Source organism: Malus domestica, chromosome 15, assembly GCF_042453785.1.
Source record: "Malus domestica chromosome 15, GDT2T_hap1".
Classification (NCBI taxonomy): domain Eukaryota; kingdom Viridiplantae; phylum Streptophyta; class Magnoliopsida; order Rosales; family Rosaceae; genus Malus; species Malus domestica.
Genome location: NC_091675.1, coordinates 53,184,060 through 53,201,155, shown reverse-complemented (window position 1 = coordinate 53,201,155; position 17,096 = coordinate 53,184,060). Strand labels below are relative to the sequence as shown.

General features: G+C 37.9%; 2 protein-coding genes across 4 annotated transcripts; both read left to right on the top strand.

Moving 5' to 3' along the window:
- The first annotated feature begins 225 nt into the window (after positions 1-225).
- Positions 226-10,228, top strand: LOC103409691 (uncharacterized). 2 transcript variants are annotated; one of them, XM_029095137.2, is made up of 21 exons: positions 226-733; positions 866-998; positions 2,932-3,068; positions 3,172-3,217; positions 4,297-4,509; positions 5,244-5,747; positions 5,831-5,965; positions 6,072-6,287; positions 6,368-6,457; positions 6,547-6,791; positions 6,899-6,987; positions 7,172-7,212; positions 7,526-7,556; positions 7,649-7,771; positions 7,855-8,072; positions 8,170-8,265; positions 8,376-8,488; positions 8,704-8,839; positions 8,944-9,048; positions 9,319-9,723; positions 9,828-10,228. In XM_029095137.2, exons 1-20 carry the CDS (start codon positions 459-461, stop codon positions 9,526-9,528), a joined length of 3,156 nt encoding a protein of 1,051 aa, XP_028950970.1. In that variant the 5' UTR covers positions 226-458; the 3' UTR covers positions 9,529-9,723; positions 9,828-10,228. The 2 variants fall into 2 exon arrangements, with proteins under 2 accessions (XP_028950970.1, XP_028950969.1); XM_029095136.2 differs by having other exon boundaries at positions 9,319-9,736.
- Positions 10,229-11,602: 1,374 nt separating this feature from the next.
- LOC103416438 (kinetochore protein NUF2 homolog) lies at positions 11,603-16,910 on the top strand. Of its 2 annotated transcripts, XR_011576514.1 has the most exons (12): positions 11,603-11,877; positions 12,247-12,465; positions 13,092-13,182; positions 13,270-13,449; positions 14,291-14,380; positions 15,206-15,313; positions 15,578-15,631; positions 15,769-15,883; positions 16,140-16,297; positions 16,385-16,480; positions 16,596-16,790; positions 16,871-16,910. XR_011576514.1 is itself a non-coding variant. In XM_029095140.2 (11 exons), exons 1-11 carry the CDS (start codon positions 11,714-11,716, stop codon positions 16,644-16,646), a joined length of 1,326 nt encoding a protein of 441 aa, XP_028950973.1. In that variant the 5' UTR covers positions 11,603-11,713; the 3' UTR covers positions 16,647-16,910. The 2 variants fall into 2 exon arrangements, 1 of the variants encoding a protein (XP_028950973.1); XM_029095140.2 differs by having other exon boundaries at positions 16,596-16,910.
- The last annotated feature ends 186 nt before the right edge of the window (positions 16,911-17,096 follow it).

The window sequence follows — 17,096 nt, the reverse complement described above, 5'->3', positions numbered from 1 at the left end:
CTGTTTGTTATAGTTAATCGACCAAACAATTTTTGTTTTAATTAATTTTTCTAAAGAAAATATTTTTACATCATAATTTATAATATAAACGGTTTCGATTATAATAATAATATTATGTTCGTTGACGGAGTATTTTGAGGTGAGGAGTCGTTGCCAAGTATTGCACAAGGCATGGGTCCACGGGCGACAACCGTATATCCGATGTTACGAAATTACGAGCCACTTGTCTGTCCAGAGCGTCCCCACAACGTATATAAAGCCTTCACTCCGAAGCAAAGCGGCGGCAGCAGCAGCAGAGACTCCCTCTCCAAAAACCTAATAAAAAAACCCTCGCACTAAACCTCCATTTCCCCTCGCTGGAAACTTGGCCCACCCGAAACGGCGTCGCACGAACGATACCAGAAACCCTAGGTATACGGAGAGACTGAGAGAGACTGAGAGAGACTAGAGCAGACGACATGTCGCAGTCACTGGAGCTTTTGCTGATACAATTCCTGATGCCGGACAACGACGCCCGGCGGCAGGCGGAGGACCAGATAAAGCGGTTGGCCAAGGACCCTCAGGTGGTTCCTGCGCTCGTACAGCACCTCCGCACCGCCAAGACGCCGAACGTGCGGCAATTGGCCGCCGTGCTTCTGAGGAAGAAGATCACTGGACACTGGGCCAAGCTCTCTCCTCAGAGTAAACACCTCGTTAAGCAGTCCCTCATTGAGAGCATCACAATGGAGCACAGGTCTGAATTTATATCGATTGCTTTGTTTTCGATTTCGGGTGATGCTTAATTGCTTGAGCTTGTGTGTCAGTGTCATTTATTTGCTTTGCGTTCAAAATGGTTTGCTTATTGATCTTCGTGGTGTTTATGCAGTCCGCCGGTGAGGAGAGCCAGTGCCAATGTGGTTAGCGTCGTGGCAAAATATGCGGTCCCGGCTGGAGAATGGCCGGATTTGTTGCCCTTTCTGTTTCAATGTAGTCAGAGTGCACAGGAAGAACATAGAGAGGTAATATCCGTTGTGTTCTGAAAAAAGCCCTTTTCTTTTTCTTGTTGCACTCTCTATATCTTTCCCCATGTTAACTTCATTGCGCTCTATATAATTGTAATCCTGAAAGTTCATGAACACTTGTGACATTACTCACATGAGGAGGCGTAATGGTTGGTAAGCCTAAACCTTTGGTGCATTATTTGCAAAATGGAAGCTGAAAGTTTGACCGCTTATTCCCTTCATTGCCCTACAATGTCCAAAGTTGTGGCATAAATTGTGTATGGAAGCTAATGTAGCCGGGGTGATTCATGAGTTGTGTGATTATGCTTGTTGAGAAACCTTATGCATTATAGTTTTCGGAGTATGGGAACATAACAAGAATCTTTTGAAGGTGGTTTCTTGGCTAGTTTGGGGTATTTCGTATAGGACTAAATAATAGGATTATTGGAGATTCTAGTGGGGAAGTGGAAGGCTTGAGCATAATGGTTGCAATTGGGTATCATTGTGGGCTGCAATTTCTTTTGGGATGTATCATTCTTCCCTATTACTGCGGATTAGAAGGCAGCTGATTGGGATAGTGCTGTATTGTTTTTGTTGGACCTTTTTATATGCTGTTTAACAGCTCATATGTTAAAGGGGTTCTGCACTTTTTTATTGGACATATTGTCTGCTATATATCGTTATTGTTGTCTCTTAATAAAATCTTTGAGTTTGTCGGAAAAAATAATTGACTGCCGCCCAAATTAAGCATCTCCATACAGTAGTTTCCTTCTTATTTATCTTAAATCCCAAGTAATCCAAGCCATCAATAGGTAACTATTTCTTGGTCAATTGCACACCACTCCAAACAGGTGTGGCAATGTGACCCATTTTTGTAATGTGAAAGAGAAATACAAAAAAGGGTGGAGAAGAATTGATGAGCATATGTTTGGAAGATATCACAAGTTTCTGTTTATTCTTTGGGCAACAAACAACAGAAAACCTTCACTTTTGCAGCTATACCACTGTTCTAAACCATTAAATGACTTAATCAGGTGAACTTGATTAACTTATATTGAGTGGAAATGGATGGTCTATGAATTGAGCTATCAAAGGAATTTGTGTGATGTGGAGGTACGAGAATTATTGGCTTTGCTGTTAAGAATAAAACAGATATGGTTATATTCTTCAAGAGCTGAGTCTGGAATCATTGGGAAGCTTTTCCATCAAATCCTATTACTGTCCTTTGGTTAAATAGTTAAATATGATACATATATGGTTTTTCAGCCACATGGTTTGATTGGGAAGTCTAAAGTTCCCCAGTGTGAAAGTCTTTACCTGGTTAGGGGCTCCGGGGAAGGTTAAAATGCGCAAAATGCTTCCGGAAAGGAGACCCACTAAACTAACGCCCTCAAAGGTGCATCCTTTGCAAGCATTGTCTAGAATCTGTTGATCATGTCTTTTTACATTATCTGGTGGTTCTGAAGCTTTGAGAGGAGATGGGTTATTTCCAGAGATTGTGTTGCTTTTATATGAGAGAAGCATAAAATAAAAATACCAGGAAAGTGGTAGAAAACCAGGACTTTATGGGGTTGTATTTTTTGGCTGTGTTATGGGTAAATATGGATGGAAAGAAATAGGATTATTTTTTGAGGATTTTGTGGGAATCAGCAGAGAGGAGTTATTGGAGAAAGTTTGTTTATGATCTTCAGGATTTTAAAGACTTTTTTTTTCAGCTATTTTGCTTGATTGGAAACCTGCTATGGATTTTTCATAGCTGCTTTTTAGGGGTATTTCATTTTTTGTTTCACTGATTTTTATTTTATTTTTGGCTTTGTTTTTACTTTGCTGACATCTTATCCACTTTTGTAATCCATCCTTCAACTGTGAATGCACACTCTTGTTTATGCTGGTATGTAGGTCAGATTCAATATACTGATTTATACGGTTGGTTTTGCTTTGTTGAAATAAGGTGGCTTTGATCCTGTTCAGCTCTTTGACTGAAACAATAGGGAATACTTTTCGGCCACATTTCGCAGATTTGCAAGCTCTTCTGTTGAAATGCCTGCAGGATGAGACAAGCAACCGCGTCAGAGTTGCTGCACTCAAGTAATGCTTAGTATATTCATGAATTTGATATATTTATGCTTCTTTTTCTAATAAGTGATTAGCTTGTGTTTTCTCATTTGAATTGTTGAAATTGTTATGCCAGGGCTGTAGGGTCTTTTCTGGAATTCACTCATGATGGGGTTGAAGTGGTGAGTTTGTATTCATGCTGTCTCTTTATATCACAAATAAATTCTTTTATGAGCAATATGTTCTTCAATATTGATTATCTGTTTCTGTTTGTCCTTTATACTTGGGTAAGTTGGATAACCTAAAATGATGTTGAAGATTTAAAGTTCCCGTGAATTACTATGTGTTTACTACTCAGCATGTTTGATAGCACAATGCATTTTTTTTAAACAATTCAATTAAAAAAATTTAAACACAAAAATCACCAAACAGATAAGGCTTTTGAAATATAAACTAAAGCAACTATTGAATTATTTATAAGGATCCATCACCTATTATTTATAAGGTTCCATCACCTTAACAACAAGAGTTTCTCTTTCTTGGTTTAGAAAAATATACAAATAAATTCAGTCTTCTGTTGGTATGATGGAACGTGCTCTTGACTGGTTTTGGTGAGATAAATTTTGGTTTAGCTCATAGATTCATTTGTCTTAGATTACACTGTATTGTTTTGTATTTGACAGACCTCTGGTAATTTTTCCTTTGATTTTTTATTCTATTGAACTTGATCATATATTCATTGGCTGTTACATCTTTCTTTAAGTATACCTGATGCTTGAATTTCATGGAATCTGATCTTGGCTGGCTATGCGCTGTATGGTTGATGAAAAATAGCATTTCAGAACGTAATTTTTAGTGAGGCTGTGATGTAATTTATTATTTAACTCACTGGGAACAGAGGATTAAATTTCCTCTTTGAATCCTTAAATAAAATTTTCACAAGAGAAAATTACTCTCTCATCAAAACCACAGGTGATAGTCGGTTATAATTTTAGGATTCATTTGAAGATCAAATAGTGACCACGCTTTAATCAACATTCTTAAATATACCAACATAAGATCCCAAGTCTGACTGACCAAACGTGACAATCGTATTCCTTCGGCATTTTATTCCAAGTAATCTGATGCTTTCCACATCTCATGTCAAGCATGCCAAACAGGCATTTTGTTTTTTGTGTTATTTGCATTTTCTCCCAAATTTCTCGCAGTGTAACTAATTAGTTCGTTTTTATTGGCATTTATTGTATTCATACCAATCCAGGTGAAGTTTCGAGAATTCATACCCAGCATCTTAAATGTTTCAAGACAATGCCTTGCAGCCGGCGAGGAGGATGTTGCTATTATTGCTTTTGAAATTTTTGATGAGTTGATTGAATCTCCCGCACCTCTTCTTGGGGAATCTGTTAAATCCATTGTGCAATTCTCTCTTGAAGTTTGCTCAAGTCAAAGTTTAGAATCTAATACACGTCATCAGGTTAGTAAACAGGGTCAGTTTTCTCGTCTTTTCTCTATGCTCTCAATCTGTGGTTAGGCTGATAAGTTTGGGACTGGACCTAACAATTTCCATTTGAGACCAAATTTTTTTGTCACTTTCCTTTTCATTTTGGCCCTCAAGATATGAAAAAGAAAAACTGAGACAGCTGAAAACCATAGTAGCTCCCACCAAGGATTCCCTCTTGCACCTGCTTGCTATTTCTCTCTTTCCTCTCTTTCTCGTCTCTATGCAAACTGTGGGATCAAAGGCTGGCAACTCTGCCCCTCAGATATGATCCTAACTATCTCGTGTAGATCCGGTGTACTGGATGATGTGCTCTCTCTGTTGCTTGGGTGCTTAGCCCCATCAGCTCTCTCAGTTGTATGTGGGGATCTCTAGCGTTGTGTTGCGATTTTGGGTTGTTGCAGCCTCAGGTTTTGACCTGCAATCTGGGGGCTGGAAAGGTCGTCAGCTTCCTACTGATCGGATTTGATAGTTGTAGAGAGAGAGAGAGAGAGGCGATTTTCTGGCAGCGCAGCCATTACAGACACCAACGGAAAGTGGAGCTGCTATGGGTTTTGCACTTTTCAGTTTTTTTTTTTTTTTTTTTTTAAATGAGGGAAAAATGGAAAGGTGAAGTGGCAAAAAAAAAAGTTGATTCTCATCGGTAAACAAAGGCTCTCTGTCTGTTAATATTCCTCATCTTTGTTTCTTTTGTTTTTGTTGCTTCTCAGGCAGTTCAGATAGTTTCATGGCTAGCAAAGTATAAATCCAATTCCCTCAAAAAGCATAAGCTGGTCATCCCTATTCTGCAAGTTATGTGCCCATTGCTCGCTGAATCAAATGATGAAGATAAGGATGATGATCTTGCTCCAGATCGGGCTGCTGCAGAAGTTATTGATACTATGGCTTTGAACATACCAAAGCATGTTTTCCACCCTGTCTTTGAGTTTTCTTCTTTAAGCAGTCAAAATGCAAATCCAAAATATCGGGAAGCATCTGTTACCGCTTTAGGTGTCATTTCAGAGGGTTGTTTGGAGATGATAAAAGATAAGTTGGATCCAGTTCTTCTTATTGTTTTAGGCGCTCTGAGAGATCCTGAGGAAGTGGTTAGGGGGGCTGCATCATTTGCTTTGGGTCAGTTTGCGGAGCATTTGCAACCTGAAATTGTTTCCCACTACCAAAGTGTGCTTCCTTGCATTTTGAATGCCCTCGAGGATGCATCTGACGAAGTGAAGGTATGTTTAGTAGAAGGAGATTAGAAGATTGGTGTAGTTTATTCTTCTGTATTTGATATGATTAAAACAATCTCTATGTGCAGGAGAAGTCATATTATGCTTTGGCAGCATTTTGTGACAACATGGGTGAGGAAATTCTTCCATTCCTTGATCCGTTGATGGGAAAACTACTGGGGGCCCTCCATAATAGCCCTCGTAATTTGCAGGAGACGTGCATGGTATGGTGGTCTTCTTTGGGCTAAAGTGTTTGAAGTAAATTCTTTTAAACATTATCTAGATATTCAATGAATTATTTTAAATTTATTGATTTGCATCATAATGCAGTCAGCAATTGGTTCAGTTGCATCTGCTGCAGAACAGGCATTCGTTCCCTATGCTGAAAGGGTTTTGGAGTTGATGAAAAATTTCTTGGTGCTTAGTAATGATGAGGATCTTCGTTCACGAGCAAGAGCCACTGAATTAGTTGGAATAGTTGCAATGTGTGTGGGGAGAACTAGGATGGAACCAATTTTACCCCCTTATATAGAAGCTGCAATTTCTGTAATTTATATTTCCTCATTCCTTTGACTATGATTATTTTGTCTCAATGATGTTAGTTAACACATCTAGTGTTATCACAGGGTTTTGGATTGGAATTCAGTGAACTTCGGGAGTATATTCATGGATTCTTCAGCAATTTGGCAGAAATTTTGGATGATGGCTTTATACAGGTATGAAAGGCTTTAGTTGGGTTATGCTTAGTATAATTATTCACTTGATGCCCGTTTTCACGAGTTATTTTTCCCTCTTTGGAAAACAGTATCTTCCTCATGTCGTACCCCTGGCTTTTTCTTCCTGCAATCTTGATGATGGAGCTGCAGTGGACATCGATGAGTCTGATGATGAAAACATTAATGGATTTGGTGGAGTTTCATCTGATGATGAAGCTCATGATGAGCCAAGAGTACGAAATATCAGCGTAAGAACAGGAGTTTTAGATGAAAAAGCAGCTGCGACTCAAGCTCTTGGCTTATTTGCACTACATACGAAGGCCTCATATGCAGTGTATCCAACATCTAATTTTATTTGATCTTTAGGTTAGCATTCTAAGTTTATGGATATACAATGTTAATCGATAAGATATGATTTTGGGATCTTTGACTTCTTTTAAGCTATTTGGAGGAATCATTTAAGATCCTAGTACGACACTCAGGGTATTTCCATGAAGATGTTCGGCTACAAGCAATCATTTCACTGAAACGTGAGTTCAAACTTTTTGTCTGTATCTGCATGCTATCTGTCAAAGGTTACTTATCTTAAAGGATACTGGAAATGTGGATGAGCTGGTTAATTTTCATTGAGCACTGTCTTGTTTTTCTGTAAATTGTATGATATTAATATCACTTGTTCATTAACAACTCATGTTTGGTTAATTTCAAATACAGATATTTTAACAGCAGCACAGGCAGTTTACCAGAATCATAATGTTAGTGGTCATCATCTCTCTCTCTCTCTCTCTCTCTCTCACTCTCACTCTCACTCTCTGTAACTACTGACTTCTTCCATGTTGAATCATGGCACCTGTTTCATTTACATATTTAGTATTGATCTGTACATGCAAGTGTGTCATGATCACTGTTATTTGGTTTTGCAAACTTGTTTGTTGCATATTCATCTGTGTACTGTAATGGCTTCTTGGACCCTCCTTTTTGGTGCCACCTTGGTTTATAGTTGAGATTTCATTTGAAATTATTAGGTATCAAAGTATGGTACTAAATGTTTGTGTTCTTGTTTTGCAGGAAGGACAAGCAAGGGCTAAGGAAATCCTCGGTAAGATAAAGACCTGGAAACAGAAGATATTTGTACCTGTCCTCATCCTGGTTTTTCTGTTACATTATAATCAAACTCTTCAAAATCTGCAGATACTGTGATGAATACTTATATCAAGACTATGACTGAAGATGATGACAAGGAAGTTGTTGCTCAAGCTTGTATGAGCCTTGCTGATATCATCAAAGATTATGGATATATGGTTGTTGAGCCTTGTAAGTATGATTTGTAGTTGGGTGTTATCCTATTTGTTGAAGTAACTTCTAAAGGCTGATAAAATGATGTCATCCAATATCAGATGTACCACGGGTTGTTGATGCTACTCTGGTACTGCTTCGGGAGGAATCAGCTTGTCAGCAGACAGAATCCGATGATGAAATTGATGACGATGATGTTGTACATGATGAAGAACTTATGGACGCAGTTTCTGACCTTCTTCCTGCTTTTGCAAAGTCAATGGGTCCTCATTTTGCACCTATTTTTGCTAAGCTATTTGAACCTTTAATGAAATTCGCGGTGGGTTGCAAAAATATTATATCAAATTTAGTTCCGAGACCTTGCTAGCATTTTGCTAGAATAGGTATTTTCCTAATTTAACTATTGGTGTGTTCAGAGAGCTTCACGGCCATTGCAAGATCGGACAATGGTTGTTGCCTGCCTTGCTGAAGTTGCTCAAGACATGGGTGCTCCAATTGCTGGATATGTCGATGTAAATTTTATCAAATTTCTTATACATTGTTCTTTTAAAAGAAAATTAAGAATGTACATTAAGTTCTAGGATACATTAAGCTAGTTTCTGATATTTGTGTCTGGTTTCAGAGGGTGATGCCCTTGGTAATCAAAGAACTAGCATCATCAGACGCCACCAATAGAAGGAATGCTGCTTTTTGTGTTGGAGAGTTCTGCAAAAATGGGGGCGAGGGGACGTTGAAGTATCCTTTTTTTACGTTAAGACTTTTTAATGTCTTTTCCTTGTTCCTTATTTTTTCTTTGGAATTTTCTTTATCCTCTGATTGGTGTTCTGAGTTCAGGTATTACAGGATTTGTGACGAATATTATCTTTAAAGTTATGTTGTTTGTAGAAATTAGTTTGGCGTTGAAACCTAGAATGTGCCTTCCGCTAGTGTGGCCTTTAATCATTTTCCAGATATTACGGTGATATATTGCGTGGACTTTACCCACTATTTGGGGAATCTGAGCCAGATGATGCTGTCAGGGATAATGCAGCTGGTGCAGTGGCAAGGATGATAATGGTGCACGCTGAATCTATCCCATTGAATCAGGTAAGTGTCCTGATGACATTATCGGGCTTACTGTTATCATTCTTCCATCATTTTGTTATTCTTTTGCTGAGCTTTAAGTATATATCTCCTTAATAAATTTGCAGGTACTTCCTGTTTTCTTGAAGGCTCTTCCACTAAAAGAAGATCGTGAAGAGTCCATGGCGGTGTATAGTTGCGTCTGTACTCTTGTTTTATCATCGAATGCTCAGGTGAGTTCACTGCTCCATGATTTCAGTCTGAAACTTGTGTAGATTAAAATGATAAGATATATATTTTATACACAGTACACACACACATTTATAATATATGTGTACATATATCATACACACGATGAGGGATCCCTCTATGGAAGCTCCATGTCTATTGCGTAGTCCTAGAAGTTGGACTTTTTTGGTCTTTTCTGTTTTTCTTGTTTCTTTTCCTTTTTTTAATGGAGGTGACCATAAGTTTCTTACGCACTCATTCTATGTTCCAAGCAGATCCTTTCTCTAGTCCCTGAATTGATTAATGTATTTGCTCAAGTTGTGGCGTCTCCGGTTGAAACTCCTGAAGTAAAAGCACAAATCGGAAGAGCTTTTTCTCACCTGATTTCCCTCTATGGCCATCAAATGCAGCCCCTTTTGAGTAACCTCTCCCCTGCTTATGCAAATGCCCTAGCTGCATTTGTCCCGAAAAGCTTATTCGGTTGAGCCAGTGGCTTGCCTTCTCGTTGCATTTGCTCCAAGAAGCTGTTCGATTGAGCCCATGAATTGTGATTCTTCACCAATATTTTCTACTTGCCTTTTTTGCTGAGATTCTTTTTCAATTCAAAGACCGCGTTATGTTCTTCCCGTGTATTATAGCCGGGATAGCTGAAGTCCTGGGGGAGGACGTTGTTCTATAAGGTATGCCCCTACGGTAAGAAAAGTAGCAAGTGCCCTAAGACGCTATGAACCCTATTTTGCAAATTGCTTTAACCTTCTATACGTGTTTTTGTTCATTCTTACAGGTGATCCTCCTCCTAATACCACCTCCATTTTTCAAGGCTGGAGATATGCTTTTCCTTCTATTCCCTACTTTCTTGTGGTAGCCGTTTTCCCCGAATTTTTTTCTTCCATTCTCCTGTCTGCTTTGAGAGTTCGTGTGCATTTTATTTGTTTGAGTTTTACGGTTCTTCGGTGTGGGGTTTCTATAGGTTTGAAATTTCCCTTTCCCATCATAGAATTAGTGAAGATGATGTTTACCCATCGTATGTCGTTCATGTGTAACGCAGCGTTGTCGGTATGTTATTGATTGCAGAATCAAATTGCCAACGGTGAAGTTGGTGCTTTTGTTTGTTGGCAGTCATACTAATAAGGTTACTTTTGTTTGAAGTCTAATGAGAGAATGCACTACTTTGCAGTTGGGATATGGGAATGGTTAATTCATGTTGTTCAAATCCGAAAAGGGGAGTAATTTTTGCACAGTTTTTGGCTCCTGGTTCTCGTATTTGTTCAATTCAATGGTTATAAACAAATTAAGGCTGTGCGGGTGGTGAAAAATGGCGTGCAAAATTAAATTCCGATAATTGTTGTTGGGAGATGCAGGGAATGTGAGGGCTATCTTCTGCTTTGAAACAACAAACTTGAATCTCTAGCTCTTTGATGTGTATTATGATCGCGAGGAACCACACGATCGGTCGCCCAACAGTATGACACTCTTTAAGAGTCGTACTATCTTATAATCTTGTGGAAAGACGCTTACGCATGACATAGTATTATTGACGTTCCAAGAGTTTACATATGCAAGTTTCTTTATAGAGGGAAGCATGCATGCCAAGATTCCTTGTCTTTCTCTATTTATTGTGTATATCACTTGGCACCTTACACTATTTCTACATAACTGCAAATTACAGTGTGACACATTAGCAAAATGATTAGTTAAAATCGCAAAAAGATAAGTATATGCAAACATATGTAAAAGGACGAATGACTCCTTTACATTGAAAGAGCCAAGTATTTGTCTATCGCATCAATCCGCTGTAATTATGGGAGAGGAGCAATCTTGTCTCTTGTTGATCAAATATCCCTCTCTGATGATCAAGATGCTTCAGGAAATTTGAGAAAAGCCTAAACTCTAAACCCTAAACCCAGTTGCGTAAGGAGATTGTGACTCATGTTGGATTATTAATTTTGGTGCTACTGACTACATGACGTATGACAAGTCTCTTTTAATCCATGACTCCTCCACAAGAGATTGTCATCACATCGAAAAAGATTATGGAGATAGCAAGAGTTAAGTTGGAAGATCAGCTTGCAAATGTTTTAACAAAAGCAGTGTCGAATAGGCTATTTTGCCAAACTTGTGAGCAAGTTGGGCATGTTCAATAAACAAAACATGAAATCTCTTTAACAAAGCACGAAACATGAAATCTCTTTAAATCAATTAAAATTTTTAGCTTTCGTCTTCATTCTCTTTTAGTCCCATTTCTCATTCAAAAATTTGAAGTCAATCAATGAACCTGTTACATTTTATTTGGCCTTCTATGAGGATTGAATTCGAGCCTCAAGACCAACTTCTGGACCTATTAACTAAAATTTCATCCGAACTCTGAAAAATACGACTCTTTGTCATATTCCTTTCATTTGTAACTTGAAATTTACATTTGACTCATAAAAGTTTAAATTTTAAGGACGGATGGATAATCATTTTTCCTTAATTTTTGTTTTAAATTTTTTCATTTTTAGAAAACAAAATGATTATCAAATCAACGAAATAACAAGATTTTTCAATTATCGGAAGGAGCGGGAAAATATTCAGTTCCATTTGCCCTTTTATATCTCTTGAGCCTTTCCCTCCTCGGCCACTCGGCAGTACCAACTACCAAGTTTCTGAAAGATTTGGGGAAAGAAAGAAATGTCGAAGTTTGAGTACCCGAAGCTTACTCGCTCCGACATCGTCACAATCCTCGCCGACTCTCACATCGTCGTTATTTCCGACCGCGATCTCGTCAACCCCAATCCTGATTTCGTCGCCGACCTCTACACCCGCATCCTCATCTCCCTCGACTTCTTCCACGAGTACTTCTCTCTCCTTAAACCCTAAATTTCCCGCTAATTTGTCCACTTCACTAGAAATTCAAGTCCCTAATTTGCGTGCTTTTAATTTCAATTGGGTATATGGGGTTTTGCGTTTTCGGTGGTTACAGAGATGGGCTTGGACCCAGATGCTCCATTCGATTGACATTCGAAAAATGAACAAGGATCAATGTTTAGGCGCCGTTTGATAACCATTTCGTTTTCATTTGTTTGAAAATTGTAAACTCGTTTGGTAACTGAAAAAACGAAATGGATATCAAACGGCGCCTTGGTTTTTCAATATTTTATGTTTGGTACTAGAGAAGAGAGAGTCCGAGCTTCAAATCTTCGTGGGGTTTCTGATTTATGCAGGGAAGATTATGGGCAGGTTGAGTTTTCGGCCTTGGAGCAGCTCGAGAACCCGGATTTTCACATGGACTCGGTCCGGACCATGAAGCTATACAACAGAATCAAGGAAGTGGTGGCTTTAGTGGATTGTCCTAAAAGATTTACTCTAAAAGATATGATAAAACCCGAGACGGATCGGACTGAATATTTTGTCAGTGCACTTCTCAATTTCTCTCTTCACAGGTAAGATATTGTGTAGTTAGTTATTCGTTTCAAAGATTTTACTTTTCGTAGTACTTGTGTGTGATGACTACTTATATTACTCAGATAAATTCTTGTTTGGGGTCTCCAATTGTGATTTGAATGTAACTGATGCATTGTTGGATGATTTAATTTGTGAACCTTAACAAACTTGTTATAATTTGTGTGACCGTATGTTCTTAACACAGTGATGTTACTTGTTTGCAGTTAATGGTAAACTAAAACTACCGTAATCGATCACAAAAAAAAAATCTCCGTGATAAGTATTCCTCAATGTATGTGAAATGATTGTTCTTCTTGTCATTCTCTCAATGAACAATGGTCATAGAGTCACTAAAGATGCAGATGCCTCCTTTGTTTTGGGGAGAGAGAGAGAGAGAGAGAGAGAGAGAGAGAGAGAGAGAGAGAGAGATGGAATTTTCTTTTGGGTCAGATATATTCATAAGGAATCACAAATCAAAATTCTCCTGAAGGACAATAGTTCTTCCCATTTTGAGCTTAATGGAAAAGAGAAAATGTTTCACATATGAAAAGCTCAATTGTTCTGGTTTAAATAGTTCTATCATAGTTGCTTTTCACAATTGATAGTTGTTTATGTTACATATCAGAGAGACAAAAATGAATACCCTTACCCAAGTCGTGGATCAATTAACTGACATAGATGAGCAACGCAAAGGGTGGGAGGACAAAATTTCCCAGGTAACTTTAATATAAAAAAGGTTCCTTTAATAAACTAAAAGGTTCAATGTTGAAGATGCATCAATTCACTAGATGTTTGTGTTGTAGTTGAATGCAGAGATTGCGGACTACAATGAAGCAAGAGAAAAGGAGTTGCCTCTTGTTCAAGAGGTAGATGCAAAAGTTAAAGAATTGCACCAAACTGTTTCAGGCCTTAACAATCAGCAAAAGTCACTGAGAACTTCTCGTCAGAAGTTGAAGGAGAAGATTGGAGAAATAGAGGAAAAGGTTAGATTATTGACTGCTTGGCTAACTGATATATACTCTAAATAGCATAAAAATACACAAATAAATTGTAAACTCTGGTAGGAAAGCTTTTGTTATTGCTGCAGATTAAGTAATTGGTAGTGTTGAATTGTTAAGAATTTGATGAGGAACAAATTTAGGAACGTTAGTTATTTTGTTATGAAGATTCACAAACAGGCATTAAAAGAATTATAAAGTGTGAGATTAGAATAAAATTGCTCGGGTCCTCCTTAGTCTTTGTGACATCCACCAAATGTAGTTTAATGATCTAACACATCTACTTCCATTGTGGTATTTGTTAGCCTGGATTTCTTATTCTTGATTGGGCCCTTTGCTTGACTAAAGTTGGGCATGCTACTTGTCTATTCTAACTGCAACCGTTTCCATTGTGTGTTGGTGCGTGTGCATTTGCCATGTGGTTGCTTCCCAAAACTCTAACCTTGTGTATGTAGGAGGGAGAGTAGATGGGCCAACATAGATCAATCTTTCCGAAGTATTAGGATTGAAGAGGCGATACAACTGAAATGTTTTAAAACTTCCTTTTAAAGTACAATTACTCCCAGTCCTTATTTTCATATCTTCAGTTAAACATAGTATCAAGTCTTCAACAAGGTCAGAGATTATTCTGATTTGTATATGTTTCTTCATTTAATAAAATTCTTTTTCTTTTCAATTGATGCCGTGTTAAATTTTGATTTATTGTGATCAACTCTTCATCCAGATGTTTTTTAAGTATAAATTTATGTAATTATCAACTCTTCATCCAGATGTTTTTAATTATGTATTTATGTAATTATTCTTCTGGCTTATTCTTTTACTGCAGGTTTCGAGTGCAGAGTTTTCTTTGGTACAAAGTGTTCAAGAAAATGCAAATTTGCGCTCAAAAATTGTTCAGTCACCAGATAAATTGCAGGTATCTTCTCTTCGAGTTCTATTTACTGAATGACAGTTCACCAAATAGTACTACTACATTCCTGTTGATTGCATCCCCACTCTAGGTGTACAAGGCTCGTGAGTTTTTCTAGTTTTATTTGCTGTAGTTAAGCAATTTGTAGATTTTATATGGTCATGCTTTGGAGATCCATATGACAACCTTAACTTGTTACTGACCACGATAGGAGATGGAAGAATTTGAGATAAGATTATTAGTAATAATTGCTGCTTTTGCCTTATTCCATTGCAAGAATATTGGCAAGTAGTACAACATAGAGGAACTTTTTCTTCAAGATAAAGCTTGCAAGGGCTTACAAGAAGTTGGGCCAGTCCACTATGGCCAATTGGTTTTAGAGCCTCAATTTCCTTCATACTAAAATATTTCCCGGCTCACCTTGGAATCATTCTGGAGGAATTGTAGCATTCAGAATATTTAGAGTACCTGCACGAACTGGTTGTCATTCGACTACCATTCTACAAAACCTCTAATAACAAATAAATCGTTCTACCCATTCGACTCCCTTGTATTATACCCCTGTTCTCCTTTCCATTAGCGTTCTAACTTGAAATTTTTCTTAAGTATTTGTTGTGTTGCCCGTTTACCTATGATACTCGATTCCATCTTATTCGTTTTCCTAATGAGGGTGTAAAATTACTTGTTTATGTACCTTACTAGGTAAAAGTAAGCTTATTATTTTGTCGATTGTGGTCAGTGTTTCTTTAGTTTTGTTTCATTGGTTGCTCACCAGAGTTTTGCTCGTTTTGCAACTAAAAGAAATGATTTGTGTTTTTATTGGGCTTAAAGAGGGCTTTAGAAGAGAAGAAATCAGTTCGTGAGGAGGCGAAAAATGCTGAAAGGTCAGCGAAGCAATCCTTGGAGGAGAAGACCGCTGTTGATGAGGTTTATACAAAGGTAATCTATTATCAAATAGTATGCCGTTGCTATCTGGCACACCAGTCTTGATCTATATGTGATGCATATGTCCTGATACGTTTTACCGAAAATAGATGATCTAGAAGATGCAATTTAAACATTTAGTAAGTTGATGGAAGCTTAAACAAAAACATGGAAGCTTAACAAAAACTGAAAATTATATGTTTAATTTTTTTTTAAATTTAGTAATTACTAATATGTGTACTTTAGTATAATATAACATTGTAAAGTTTTATTGGTCAGGTGTCTAAGAAATTGTCAAAACACTTGGCCCAAATGCAAGCTATACAAGAACAGGTATGCATACCATAATTTTGTATCCCTTAATGATCTTTGTGATAAGGGATTTTCACTGTACACATTCTTATTCATGCCGTACAAGTGGCGTTGCTTTAAACGTATTCTTTAATAACGTGCAATTGTTTATATGCTAGGTTAATTCTGCTAAATCAGTCGACAGAGACTTTAAGGCTGTAAAAGCTAAACTAAGTGATGATGGAGTTGTAAGCAAGTCTCTTCAGGCCAAACTGGTTGAACGGGAGGGAAAAGGTAGTTTCTGCTTCTGAGGGGCCATATGGAAGAGAGGGTTTTAACTGACGGATATTAGTATGAATTTCAATGTAAATTGCTTAATTGAAGTTTAGAAATCTCGATTCTTTATAACATTTGCAAAACTATATTGAGCCTCTTTCCTAACGTATCGATAGGGCTTATGATCAAAAGAAGAAAAATGTAGATAGTGCTAAATGTTGGGATAAATTGATAGTTGTTCTACAAAGTTTAGAACTCTGTTTCTTTTCTCCAGTGGAACAGTTGAATGAATTAAAAAAGAAGCTAGAAAGGGAAAGAGATTTGAAGTTTGAGGAGGCTTCTAAAGATTTGAATAATGTGGAGCTGGAGGTGGAATCTAGGAGGCGTGATCTAGAAGCAAGGCAAAAAGCTGTTGAAGCTGCGGTGGAAGAGGTACTTTCTGTGTCTTAGATTATAAGTAACGAGCCGCTCTCATTCAATCTGATGTACAAATTGATACTTTAGCATTGCAATTGGTAGGTGGATTCTATCACTTCAAAGACAGTATCAATAAAAGAATCTGGGGCAGCTGATCAGAAAGAATTAGCTCGTAAATGCGAGGAGATTATGAAAGAGGTACCCTAACCCTACCTTGCCACCGAAACATCGGTTCTTTTCCGTGCTAGGCTGGCTTTAGGATTACTGGATTGTATTTTCCTCCACACTGAAACATTGTTTCCTTTCCTTGCAGTTCCACCAGTACCAGAACTCAATCAGGGTCCTGCTGATGGAGAGCCAATAGTTCGTTGAGCACAGAGCAGGTTCTTCTGGATTTTGTTGGCCAGTTGACCGCAGAAAGTACCGCGTATCTTTAATCAAATGAGCTGCGGAAAGTTAAGGTATATATTTTCCAGTTGTGTTTGGGTTGTGTATGTATTCATGTAGAGTAGCTAACATGATCGTTGCCACGCTTTTTCTTTTGAAAGTTGGACTTGTAGTAGCTAACATGTAGAGTAGCTTCAGTAGGGTGCTTTGTGCTTTACGAAATGAACAATACTTCGCTGCATTTCCAGTTGCATCTCCTTATCTCCGTTCCAGTTGTGATTAACGATGTTCACCGTGCACGTTGAAAAGAACAAGTGGATCGAATCAGATATCGTTTGGTAATCCTATGTTTATTTTTATATCGAGAAAGGAGTGCATGGTGACTTGTTTAGTGCACATACAGCTGCCGTGTGACATGGTGCGTAAG